At 53.1% G+C, this 13,789-nt stretch overlaps 1 protein-coding gene across 1 annotated transcript in view; it reads right to left on the bottom strand.

Moving 5' to 3' along the window:
• Positions 1-10,218, bottom strand: part of RUNX3 (RUNX family transcription factor 3) — a 55,874-nt gene extending 45,656 nt beyond the window's left edge. Inside the window, exon 1 of the mRNA XM_074161996.1 lies at positions 10,161-10,218. Coding sequence (XP_074018097.1) covers positions 10,161-10,218 — 58 coding nt within the window. The remainder of the gene's footprint in view (positions 1-10,160) is intronic.
• Positions 10,219-13,789: the final 3,571 nt, after the last annotated feature.

The following is a 13,789-nucleotide window of genomic DNA, read 5'->3' as shown; positions in this document are numbered from 1 at the left end:
TGCAATTATTCACTACTTTCACTTCTATGAATACCTCCGGGGGATGCTGTTTTGCGGCAGGGCTGCGGTTGGGCCGCTTTGAGTAGATGGGCTCGGGGTCGCGTTGCTTCTGCTCCTTCCTCGGGTTATTTTTTCTGGTGCAAACGTTTGCTTTCATATTTGCCCTTCCGCAAAGATTCTCATCGATGTGAGTTTGCCCGACATCCCCGACCGATAAGTCTGGTGGTTGGAGAGTAGCTCCAGAAAACAAGCCCCCGAGGGGGTTCAGCCTGCGAATTCACCCAACATTTACGCATCCCTTCAGGCACAGAACAAACCCCCGACTTGGAGGAATTAGTCACAGGCTAAAAACGACGCAGAAGGTACTTTTCTGGTTTCTGGCTAGGAACTCAGACAAATCAAACGCGATGGTATTTAGGAACTGCTGGTAAGGCACTGTTTGCTCCTCATCCATCTCCAGCAGCTTGGAAAGGGAACCGTGCCTGCTCGCCTCCATCAACCACCCCCCCCCCCCCGCCCCAGCCCTACGCTCATCAGCATGAGCTCATTTTATATTTTTGCAGAAGTTTCTCCTAAAAGTTCGTACGCAAGCAGGGGGTGCCTGTCTGCCCGGGTCAGCTGGCTGACACCACGAGCAGGCTCCTCGCCCCAGCCCAGACGGTGGCCCGGGAAGTTGGAGCGGTTCAGCAGCAGGTTGGGGCTGGAGAGGAGAGAAATGGAGAACTTGCCCAGACAAAACGGTAGCGGCTTCGGGTCTCGCACGAGCAGCCGGCTCTGCGGGGAGAGAGGGGATCTTATCTGCGAGACGCAACCTCAGCCCTGTCCTGGGGTCTGAGCCGCTCCGCACCTCCCTGACCCTGCAAAACTGGTGGCTTTGGAGAACGTTTGGATGTTTTCTCCTCCAACTGAGCAGCGGGTTCTCGCTGGCAGAAAGCATGGGCTCCAGGGGAAGGCATTGGTGAGGGAAGCAAGGTGTCCGGGTTCAGTCCTCAGCTCTGTCGCCGCCTTCCCCAAGGACCCCAAGCACATGTGGGGGCTCCCCGTGAAGGTTCCCCCATCTCCCACCCCTCAACCATGGCAAACCCCCCCCGCACCAGACCTTGCCACGCAACACGGTCCCAGCCCCACAGGCGCATCCCAACTCCGGCACTGAGGTCGGGTGCCAAGCTTGGGGGGAAAGCAGAGCTAACAGAGAGAAGAAATATGATATTTTGGGGAAAAAACAAGTGGAGTGAAACTCTGCGTTCAGCTCGAGGTGCAAAAGCGAATGCGTGGCACTAAAATTCAGGAGTAAATTCGGGTCCAAAAGGCTTTGCTGCTTAGAGGTGCCAATTACCGACAGCGGCAGGGAAGGTTTAAAGCACGTACATGGGATCCAACCCCCAAGGGGACAGGGATGGGACACCGGTGGGTGTCCCACCACCCCGCTCAGGAACAAGGAGTTGGGGCTGGGGCTGCTCCTCCCAGCCTGGCAGTTTTGCTGAGTTTTATGGAAAAAAAAAAAGAAAAAAACCAGTGGGCTCACCCATTTGGCGAGATTTTCCAAACCGACCCAGAGCTAATAAAAAAAGGTGTTTAATTACAGGGTTCAAGGTAATTGGGCACAAAAGTGGCCAGTAAAAATGCAGCGTGGTGCAAAGGAGCTGCAGAACAAGGGCTTAATTTTGGAACAGCACATCTGATTTATTCTTTACGTTCTCTGGCCGGCACTTTCTCTCTCTTAATGAGGGAAAATGGCACAGCCTTTCACAAATCCCCGCTAAGTAGTTTATTCCTGACTTCAAGTCACTGGAATCACAGCACTGTGCTCTGTCCTTAAATTATCTCCATGCATATGCTTCCAGTTTAAAGGGAAACGGCGCAGCCCCTGTCTGGCATTTAATGTCTGCCAGGCTGTGAAGAAACAGCCTCCCCGACTTTTCCGTGCACCCCATGGATGCGCGGCCCCGCTCCCGGCTCCAGCATCTTCTTGCCACTCGCTTGCCCCCACCATCGCCGAGCGCGGGATGCAGGGAGCAATATTCCTTTAAATATTTTGTCAGCAATTTGAACGGGAATGGAAGCAGGCATTTTTAGCAGCAGTTTTTAGTATTTGTAATTGAGTGTAGCTTCCTCCTCGGTGTTTCGGCTTCTCATTGGGAGAGAAATCGAGCTACAGCTGGGGATATTCCTATAACAGCCCCGCCAGCGGCCGGTCGGGAGGCGTGCGGGGGCTGCGCTGCGGGTTAGGGAACGTGCCGCTCCTGGGAATAACCCACGTGCTCGCCCCAGAGATCAGAAAGCAACTGCTCCAGTCGCTTGCTGAGGTTTTCCTCCAAAAAAACCCCTCCCCTTCGTTGCAAAGTCAATAATGCATGAACCTCCAGCTGCAAGAGATAACTGGCACCCACCTAATGGGCGCACGGAGCTCGTGCGGTCGGCTCCATCCTGGGATGCTGGTGCCGCATCCAGAGCAAGGCAGAAAACCTCTAGCAAAGCCCCAACAGAGGTTCATTAACATAATGAGCATCTTTTAATGACCAGCTCACCTGGACCCGCAATCAGGGGCACTGGCGTGCTCTCCATCGGCACGCAGAGAGTTTGCGACACCCTTTGTCTGTCCGTCTGTCCCCGTGCCAGGCTGAGCCCTGGCCGGGTCCCAGGAGGCGCAGAGGGTGCGAGAAGCCAGGGCAGACTTTGGTCCAGGGTTGTGCCGCTAACATCATTCCTACCATTTTGTTTTGATTTTTTTTTAGAAGCTATTTTAACAAAAACCATGCTGCCTTGTGAAATCACATCCCAATATAGCTGCCATAAACACACACTCACACACACACAGAGCGACTGAAAAGAAACCCAAAGCAGCCCCGGAGCCCTAAATCCCATCATTAACAGGAGAAAAGAGCCTTGGAAGGTGCCTTCTCCCAGCTGGGCTCCCCGTGGCTTCCCTCTGCCCACAGGTTACGAGGTCAAACCCCACCACGATGCCAAAAGCACTGGTGAAACCTCAGCGAGGGCAGTGGGTGCCCCAGACCCTGGCAGGGTGGGCTTGGGGGGGATGCGTAGCCAGTGCTGGTGGTGATTTGGGGCATATCCCTCGCCAACCGCTGCCCCGAATCACGGTCACAAAGCTGGTGGCACCTCAAGGACACAAATCCCTGGTGGGACGCTCCTCGCCAGGGTGATGGGACCATCCAGGGCGGTGGGAGGTCCCTTCCCAGCGGTCACAGGGAGGGCTGCATCTCCCCAGGGGGAAATTCAAACCCAGGAGCCTCTCACCCCTCCATCCAGGATCCAACCATCCCAGAGGCAAAGGTCAAGTCTCTACAGGACCCTCCTACACAGCAGAGATTGTTGAAAAAAAGCCCATTTTTCTGTGTCTCCCTTCCTAACTGAGGCCTTTTTTTTTTTTTTTTTTTTTTAAATCTCTCCCTTCTCCTCCTATTTTGGTTGTTTTTATATTTTATTTTACAATAGCTTGAGTAATATGTTCCTCATGTTCCAAATGCACTCGCTGCTTCCAGTGGGAATGGAAAATCATTGTTTCTTTTTATTTTCCCTTTTCTTTTTCTTTTTTAATATGTTTATGTTATGGAAAATACCCCCAGATTGCAGACGCATCGGCTGTCCCACTTTCTTAAGAAAAAAAAAATTTAAAAAAATTGAAAAAAAATAAAATTAAAACATTTTTAGAAAGGCAAGAGCCGAGGAGAAGGGGGGGGCTAAAGCTGTGGTTGCAGGCTGTGCCTGGCACCCCGCAGACCGCTGTCGTGGCCAGCTTGGGTGTTGCCTTGGGCTGTCAGTGCATCGTGGCGTCACGATGGTCCATGTACAGCGCCCGGCGTGCTGGGGCCGCATCCTGCCCTCTCGGAGCGGCCACAGTGGGATGCTGGTGCCCTGACTGGGAGGTGGGTGCTCGCTCTCCCCCTTTCCCACGCACCCTTCTCTGATGAAGGGTGCTCGGGAGGGAGCTGCTCCCCCGGGGATGCTCCTGTGAAGGGCTTTGCTGTCCCCACCAACTGGGAAACCACATCCACCACTGGCATGGCAGTTGTCCCAGTGAGGCCAGGGCGGGAAAGGGAAGAGGCAGGAATGGGTGGAAATGGAAAGAAATATTTCCAGACAAAGCAGGGAGCAGCAGCAGGTCTGGAGGGTGGAGGAGGGTTTGTCTTTGCAACCGAAAAGGGTGAAGCATCCACGGTTTTAGTTGGAGCTGATGGCAGGGATGCTCCCCATGCTCCAGCAAATGTTGATAGCCGCTAAATAACTGGGGGGGGGACCGAAGCTGGTGCACCCCAGCACCCCTAAAAACACAGGACTCATCTCCACTCTGGAAGCAAGATGCCTTCCTGCTCCCTCCACATGGTGCATGGCAACTCCCCAGCCACCAAGAGGTTCAGCCGCGGTTACGGAGCGGTGTCGGCAGGAGCCGGCCAGCGGTGTGGGGTCTCACCTTGCCCACGCTCGCCACAGGCTTCACAGAGAGCCCACAGCCCCTCACTTTGGTTATACCGGTGACAGAGCAAGGCTAAAGTTTCTCCGACAAGAATTGATGTTAAAGGCTGTTGGGATCTCTGGGATGCAAGGGTTGGGAGTGTGGATTCAGCTCCAGCCTTTGCACCGGCTCCATCCCCGACATGTCAGGGGTGAAGGACCGGAGCCAAGGAAAACAAACGCAAGATGGGAAGCCCTGGGATCCACACCTAACAGAAATCACCCCCGCAGTGACATTTTCTTCCCACCCTGGACATACCCAGGAGAAAACCGGGGTGCAAAGGAGCCCTGCAACAGGAGGGAGAGGGGACGTGCATCCTCTGGGCTGGTCCCCGAGCTCCCATTGCCACTGGAGACCTCCTGGCAGGTTTTGCCATGTTCTCTTCTCCGTTGCTCAGCCTCATTCGGGGAGTATTTACGGTGTGGCCCGTGGCTTGGGCTCGTCGCTTCGGATGGGAAGTCGCATTCTTGCTCCTAATGCCGACCATGTGTGGATCCGAGCCGGCAAACATACGGCTCATTCTTTGTTTCCCAAACCGTACGCGGCCAAAACAGTGGACCGCAAACACTGACGACATATCGGAGGAGATCAAGTCGAAGAAATCATCATGAATTAAAGTGCTCAGCAAAGGGGAATGCCACTGTCTCTCTACTCCTATTCGATCATAACAAGGTGATGAGAGACAATGGATTTATACTCCTTCCCACACACACACAAATATATTAAAAAAAAAAAAAAAAAGAAAAAGGAAAAAAAAAAAGACATGCCACCAGTCAGCAGGGTGCCCTTGGAAAAGGCAAAGCCACTGACAGTCAATCAGGAGCTGGGAAGCTCCGGGCGCATGAGCCTTCCCCGGGAGGGGAGGATGAATGGAGGCAAAACAGATTTTGTGGCCACATGGTGCTGGGCATTGGGGCCCCAGCATGAGGGCTGGGGTGGCACTGGGGGTCCCCATACCTCCAGAGAGCTGGGGGGGGGCAGAAAGAGAGTTTGCAGAGGTGTAGGGGGGTGCAGGGGCTCAGGCTGAGCCGTGACTGTAGGAGAGCTCTTGGGTGTGCAATGCTCACGGGCGTGCAACCATCCGTGGGTATTGCAATGCCCGTGGATGTACAAATGTTCATGGAGATTGCAATACTCATGGGAATACTTCCTGGGGGTGTCCCTCCCTCCTCTCCCCACTCCCTCCTCTGCCTTGCTTCTCCCCCTCTGCAGGCACAGATAACCCAGCTGCGTGCAGGGATGCTCCTTGTGCTCTTGCCTCCCATCCCGGTGCCCGAGCACCGCAGATCCCAGTGCGATGCACTGTTGTCATGCCGGAGGTTGCCCATATGTAAAAAAAAAAAAAAAAAAAATTAAAAAATCCCCTTGGGTGCTATAGGATGTGACAAAACTCCTGCCTTTAGGGAAACACGACGGCAAAGCTCGGTGACCCCATTACACATGCGCGGTAGGACCCGGTGCCCGCTCACCCAGCCTCCGCCGGAGGCATTGCCCAGAGCACAGCGTGGCAGGAGGAGGAGAAGAAAACGACTCGAAATCCTGTCAGGGTTACAGTTTTCTGTGGTTAGGAAGAAACACAGAAATCCATTAAAAGGAAGTTTGCCGAGCGGGAATCCTGCAGTGGCCAGTTACGGGAAGGGTGGAAAAAGAAACCTCTGCTTGGGGCGAGCTGGGGCCACCACCTCCACCCTGGCAGGCAAGGAAAGCCGCTGGTGACATGGAGGTGCAGCAGGAAAAGGCACCGTGCTGGGGCATGGCTGGAGCACCAGCGTATGGCTGGAGCATCAGGGCAGCTTCTCCATACCCCAGGATACACCAGTCCCAGCAGGAGCCCAAGCCCCCAGTGCTTGTGAAATTGTGAAACTCTGACTAATCCACACTGGTGGCGAACTGGGGAAAAGCACTGACTCAATGACCTTCCAGAGAAAAAATAACATCTACCCACTGCACCAGGCAGTTGGCATCACCTACTTTCAGAAGCCAAAGGTGACCAGCACTGGCTCCACCACCACAGGGTTTCCTCTTGCTCCTCCTCCAGCATCTACTGGGGCAGGTCTGGGACCAGGACAAGCCAGTTTGTCCATCTGAGCATGGTGTTCTGGGGAAGGGGTGGGTTCCCCATGGGATCATGGCTCATTTCTTCCCCTATGGGGCAGATGATGTCCTTGGGGGTCATTTCAGACCCCCCTGACAAGGCTGCCCTGCACAGAACCACAACCCCTCTGCCTTCCCTGGGGGCAGAGCAGCTCCATGTGGACCCTCCAAACCCCCATGTTCCCTGATTTAGGCAGAACCCCGCCTGTTCATTAGGCTAACGAGGCTGTGAAGGGCCAACAGGGACCCTCAGGGACTTGTGCCCGCACAGACATCCTGCTCCCTTAAGCAAAGCAGAGAAGAAGGTGCAGAGACAGGAGGAAATTTGCTACAATCAACCAAAGGCGAGGACCTGGAGACCCCAGGAGAAGGAGCAAAGCAGGGACTAAACCCCAGGATCAGTCCCAGCTCCTTTGGAGCAGCAACGAGCACTGCATCGTGGCCCAACAGGGCTGAGAGCGCATCTACAGGCGTGCATTTGCAAAATAAATAGTAAAATTCCCTCTCTGGATGCCAGGACCGAGGTTCGATGCCCCTTTGCCTCCCATTCAAGGGCATGAAGCCACCCGGGGAAGGCAGTGGGGTGAGGGCAGCTGCCCACAAGAATACCAACATGATGGAGAAAGAGGCAAAAAAGAAGTTTTCACTGGAGAGCATGGATGGACGGTGACGGTTTATGAGCAGTTCCTGTACGCTTTTAGAGTCACAAAAACCAAGGGAAAAATGTCAAACATCAGCAACCTGAGCTTGGGAGAGGTGAAGAAACCTGGTATGGACACCCCGAGAAGAGGAGCCAGCCTGTGGCCTTTGTAGTGCTCATCCTGGGGCAAAACAACTCCCAACCCTCAGCTGAAAGGTCTGCCAGCCTCTGAGCCACCATCACCTCGCTCCTCCTTCGGTGGCATCTCACCCCGTGGCTCTTCCTTCAGGTTTCCACTGAAGACGCAGTGGTGGCTGCTGAGAAACCAGCCCCTGTGGCTGAGGCCTCCCCGTCCCGATAGCCATCGGTAGCGAAGAACTGACTCACGGATGTGACATTTGTGGTTTGATGACTTAGAGGCAACCAGTTGCCATCGGGACGGCGGCTCTGGAGGTGCCAGGGGGGCACAGCCAGACCCAGGAGCTGAGCCGTTGGTTGCTTAAATGGATCAGAAAAAGATGAAGTTTTTTTTTCCTTGCAAAAAAAGAGTAGAAAAGGATAAAAAAGTGTTTGTTAGCCCTGTGGAAGAGGATGGCTGTGGCTTGGTCAGGTCCCACGTGCTGCACCAGGAGCCCAGACCAGCACCCACCGCCAGGCTGGGCTGTTGGGACCAGTAGGGAAGAGTCCCCCCAGTTCTGCCCAGTTTATCTTGCACCTTCTGGCTGGTCTCCAAGAGAAGCGAGGAGACGCAAAGGCAGACCCCAGGTCAAGCTGGCGCTGGCCACCAAAAATGGGTTTACATCCCCAAAACCATTGACTGGAGGCAAATTGATTTCAGTCCCCACCAGATATTTCACTCGGTTGTGAATGCAGGGTGTGTGAGCGGGGATTGGTGCCGCTCTCCCACGTGGGGCTCCTTCGCCCACCCCATTGGAAAGCCGAAAAATCCCTTTTCTATTTAAAAAAAAAAAAAAAAAAAAAAAAAAAGCATTTCCAGACTAACTAGTGAATACCTTCGGGATTTTTCGTTTCATTCCTTAAATATTTGTGCAAACAAACACCCATTTTCATGGATGTGCCCAGAAAAGCAAACAAAAACTATGAATGTGGTCGAATCCCCCAAAGCCATGAGGAATTTAAATGAACGTTCATGAATGTTTTGCAGTACTCGCCCAAATCTAGCCAGGCAGGAGAAGACACAGTGAGCTCCTTAAAGAAAACAAGGATTTCTTGTCCTAATACTAACCAAATGTTTCACCATTTGGCCATATTCCATCCTTGGTGCAATCATTTAATTCTCCCCCATTTAATAAAAAATTATGTCTGAAACAAAGATGTTTATTGCTTTTATGAGTTCCTATTTGTATGGAAATTGCATACAAGACGTGATATTTCTGTTTCTCGCTCTCTTTTTATTTTTAAATGAGCAAGCCCAGTTAAACCCCGGCATTTCTTCATCTGGCTTGCGGAGGGAGAAGTATAGATTAAAAAGAACCATGCAAATGTTTTTTATAAACTTCTCTTATTTCCTTGCCATGGGACTGCCTTTAATTAGCTGCACGGAGTACAAAGAACACATTTATAATGCCACCATCTCCGAGCGGAGGGCATTGAGATGAACGTGGCCATTTTGCCTATTTGCCCTGTTTTCCAGCATGGTGTATCCATGATGGGGCTGGAGGAGCTGGTCCGGATTTACCCCCCGCCCCTCAATCCCTATCCGCATCCCCATCCCCAGCTCTTTCTGCTGCCTCTCCAACACCCTCTGCTCAGAAGACGACTCAAAGCCAAGGAGATGTGGTGACGCAGGTTGACACCACCGATCCGCCTCAAGAGCACACGTAACATTTTGTGTTCTCAAAAATAGGCCAAAATCTGGTCTGCAGCGACGCGTTTCTAGATGACCCGCTGCATTTTGCTCTCTGGGTAGGGATTTACAGTCACCCTCCCCTGATCTGCTGGGGTTCAGTGCGACGTGCCGAGCCACCACTCAGGACCTGGGTCCTTACAGCCATGACCAGCTCAAGCTTTTGCTCCTGACCAGCGGTGACAAAGTAGGGAAGGGAAGGGAAGGGAAAAGGCAAGGGTGTGCCAAGCTCTGCCTGATGTGTTAACAAGGCCTCAGTTCCTCCCAAAAAAGATCTCTGAAGACGCCGGGGAGCCAAAGTCCCAGAAGCTCCAGCCCGGTTCACCCTGAGCTCCCACAGTGAGACGGCAGTTGTGAGATGAAGGAGGGTTCAATTTTGGGGATGTGAGATGCTGCTGGGAGCTGGGATGGAGAGGAGGAGAAATCTGGGGAGGAGCCACCTCCTCTCATGGGCAGTTCACCCATCTCAAGGTGACCAGGAGGGACGAGATTGTTGTGTCCCAGGGTGCGCAGAGAGGCCAAGAAGAGCAGGGTGAACAAATTAATCACCCAATGGAGTTATATATTTAGCAAAACACTATTTATAAAGTTGCCGTGTGTTTTCACATTTAGAGTATTATATATAAGTAAACATAAAATTGTAAGCTTGAGCGCAGCCCTTATCTCCCCCAGCTCTTCTCCCCTCGCAAACTGGTTTTGCTTTAGAAGCAATTTCCATTTCTGCAGATTTTTTGCTGCCCCCCGCGCCACACCTCGGGCTGCACCCAGCTAACGACTCCGACCAACGCATCAAATCAATCCCAGCACCGCTCGGCCCTTCCCAGCGCTGAAACCCAAAATACACGGCCGAAATAAATGGCAGCAAACCACCCACCGAACCCAAACCCGGAGCATCGCAGCGCCGGCAGAAAACCCCGGCGAGCAGCCGCGTGGAGCGAGGTGCCAGCAAAGCCGCATCAGAACCCACTGCCGGTTTGCTTCCTTGCGAGAAGAAAAAAAAAAAAAAAAAATTTAAATAAAATAAATACAAAACCCGACGACGTTTCCTGCCGCCCCAGGAACGAAAGAACCGGGTCTGTACTCACCGCGCAGGAAAGCGGAGGAGTAGGTGGCGAAGGAGTCGAAGATGCTGTTGGAAGCCATCCCTCTCGTCCCGTATCCCGGCTCTCCCAGAGGAGGAAGAGGAGGGATGGGAGAGGTGGCAGCGAGGGGGAGGAAGAGGAAAGCCCCGCCGGCAGCGCAGGTAGCCCCGGCTGGCTGGTGGTTCTGTGGTCGGCACGGCAGAGCCGCCGGCTCGGCATCCGCTGGGTGGGAGAGCGGCGTCACCTGATCCGTGGCGTCAACGGGCCGGCGATATCGCTGCGGCGTCGGGGTGCTGGGGTTGGGGTGGTTTGGTATTTTTCCTCCCCCCCTTCTGTATTTTTTTTTACTAATAGTTCTATGGTTTGTAGTTGGTGGTTCATGGGAGGCTCGCTCGGACTCGCGGCTGAGTGACAGACGGGAGCGGAGGAGACATTTCTCTTTAATTAATTATATTGTTGCCTTAGAAGAAACGAAGAAGAGAGCCCGTAGATTCCTAATTGGGTGATTGAAGTAATAACCCATTTACATGCCGTGGTTTTCTCCTTTTAACTGCCTTTTCTCCCACATTCACCACTTGTCTGTATCCTAATTTCGAGCTGTACACGGCTTTCCGACTCCCAGCTGGGTATGGGGACTGCGTGCCGAGACTGCTTCCATATGTGTAGATGGGTGGTTCTTCTTCACAGGGATTTTATGTGAATTAGTATTAAGCAAAAATATGAAGCACATGCGGCAGAATAAACAGCGCTGGCTGCAGAGGAGAAACCAGGGAAGGTGGAGAGGAGGAGGATGAAGAGGAGGAAGGCAGTGGGGATGGCCGACCTCCTGCTTTGCCCAAGTAACAGCAAATAATTTTTGTAGATTTTTTTAAAATAATAAAGCAAATACAGGCACAGCAAGTTTCCAGGAGTATCTGAAGATGCCCTTTCAGCTGGACCACAGAAACACCAGCACCAAACGAGCTCTCATGTCTGGAACAAGAGCCACCATCAGGCACCGCCTCGCCTGGGGCTGGTGGGTTTTCACATAGAAAATTGCCATTATCACACTCGGAGATGAATTTTCCCTAAATGGGAAGAAATGTTGAATTGAAACATGAGATGATATTTGTCCTTTTCTTTTTTTCTCCTCGCAAGAAAAAGCAAAGGGAGCTCTCTGATGGAGTAAACCAAGTGCAAACTGAGCCTGAGTGACCCAAACCTGCAGGCAAAAAGGACCCAAGGCAGAAGACATTGGCCATCAGGGCACACGAGTATGGTTTCAAGGTATTTGGAGAGTTTGGTGTTCATCGCACCCTGCTGCTCACCGCTGTCTTTCTCCCTCGAGTTTTTCCATCCGATGGATGTTGGCGGTCGGATGTATCGAGATGTTATCAGCCGAGACGCTACAGATTCCTGCAGCATCGTTAGAGGCTGGGGAGAAAATAGAGCTGCTCGTATTTACTGCAGCTGAAAACTGCTTGGTTGCTGCTTATAAGCAAAATGGGGGGGGGAAAGTGGTTTCAGAGCGGTGAAAAGGGGCAGAGGTTGTGAAAACGCTGGCACAAAAGGAAAGGGAAAAGCAGCCCAGCCTGGAAAACACCCGCCGCTGCACAGAGCGGGGTCTGTGGCACCGAACAGCATCCCCTTGTCTCGCCTGCCAGACACCCACTGCGACCACAGCTCCAGCCCCGGGATGTGAGGCTACGGGCAGCAAAACCATTTCTAGCAGAGCGGTGGCATCGCTCCCCTCCAGCTCCCCAACAGCAGGGGGACACGGTCCCCTGGCCCCCACCGTGGTCCCACAGGGAACAGGGTGGCTCAGCCCAGCAGCATCCCACTTGCCACCCCTGCCTGCTTCAGCCTTACAAGCCTCTCGGTTCGCACCATTCACTTGGACAATATTCAGATTTTTTGGGGCTATTTTTGGATTTTGCTGCCCCTTCCCTGCAGAAGGGCAGTGGGAGTCTCAACCCTCACCTGGTTTGGGTTCCACTAGGGTCAATGCAGAGAAAAATCAGGAGGAAGAGGAGGGGAAGGTGCTTTTAAGGTAACTTCCCACTCCCCACATCATTAGGTGCTAGATGGGAGCTCTGATTCAGCTGTGCTGATTTACACACTGACCAAACACCCTTCAGCAGCACTAATTGGGGAAGGTCGGGATAGAGCTTTTCTTCTCCATCACCTTCCCACCACCCTCTTTTTCCTAAATCAAGGCTGTACCCTCCCAGGGACATGGTCCTGAGCCCCTTCGGAACAGCCAGGGCTTCTGGTCCTGGTGACCATCCTCACGTCATCCACAGAATCAACCTGTATCAAAAAATTTATCCTCCTGCCCCTTCAAATCTTTTTTTTTTTTTTCCTCATTTAAATCAAAATGCTCCCAATTGCTCCTGCAGTCAGGTGTGAGGGGCGTTACGGGGCCACAACCTGCTGGGTATTCCATACCTTACCCCTGGGGGACTGGCAGCACGTCAGGGAGATTAACGACCCACCCAGGCAACACACTTAATTATACACATTTATTGGCATCTAGGTGAGAGTCACGGACATCCCCAATGATTTAGTGTTCACCGGTACTTGTGGAGATCCAAAATTCCTCTCCAAAGCCCCACGAAGCTCCAGAGTGATTTAAGGACCAAACCCACGTTAAATTCTTGCCCTTTTACACCCGTTTACAAAAATGGATCCTTTTTCATTAGCAGTATTACCGCGGGAGCTGGGAAATGGAGCCGGGATGAGGTGAAACACCTACCCCACAGAAAGGACAATATGAACCGATCGAGGGAGCTTCTGGGAGTAAAGACACGGTTCTATTTGAACTTGCAGAACGCGGTTCGGGAATGGGCATGTTTTAAAAATAACCGATTAAGAGCTCTCATGCAATTGATCCACCTCTGGGATGGTCCCCCCCCCTTTTCAGAGCACGGCTCTTCCCTGCAGCCGCGGTGTGGGGTCGGCTTTTGGGTGGGTTTGCTCCCTGCCTGTCCAGGGAGAGCTCCGAGATGGATAGAGGCAAGGGGGCACGTTGCAGAGGATGAATATTCCCTGCTAATGATAATATTGATAGGAAAAAAAATATCAGCGACCCCAGCCCCAACCCTTCCCCGCTTGCTCTCACCACCCTGAACCTCTGGATTCACTTTGTGGCCGTTGCTGCGAGTGAAGGGCAAACCCAAAAAGCCACTGAGGTTTAATGCCCCCCCCCCCCCCGAATACCGCCCCCCCCCAGCCTCAAGCCAGCCCGGCTGCAGCTGCGTGCTCCCAGCCAAGGTGCAGGTACAGCATCCAGCACCTGCACCCTCGCTGCAGCCACCCAGGCATTTCTGGTTTAGCAAACCCATCGCTTTTAACACCCACCCCCACACACACCCCCCCCAGCTTCTAAGAAAGCCGTGACGGTCCCCGCGGTGAGCGGGTGTCTGTACATGCAGCCGTGGGCTGGGGTGGCAGAGGGGGCTTCGCAGCTCAACCCCTTTCTCTGGCCAAAACCACGGCTGGACGCAGCCTCACGCCTTGCCCCGTGCCACCGTCGCTCACCTCCAGGTGGCCAAAATCAGCTCTCAAAGGTGCAGGTGGTAGGTCTGGCACTGCCATATGCAGAGACACACACACACACCCCCCCCGCTATGCAGTGCAAGCACCGGCACCCT

This window comes from Numenius arquata, chromosome 21 (genome assembly GCF_964106895.1).
Source record: "Numenius arquata chromosome 21, bNumArq3.hap1.1, whole genome shotgun sequence".
Classification (NCBI taxonomy): domain Eukaryota; kingdom Metazoa; phylum Chordata; class Aves; order Charadriiformes; family Scolopacidae; genus Numenius; species Numenius arquata.
Note: the sequence above shows the minus strand (reverse complement) of the source record. Positions and strands in the feature narration are given on the sequence as shown.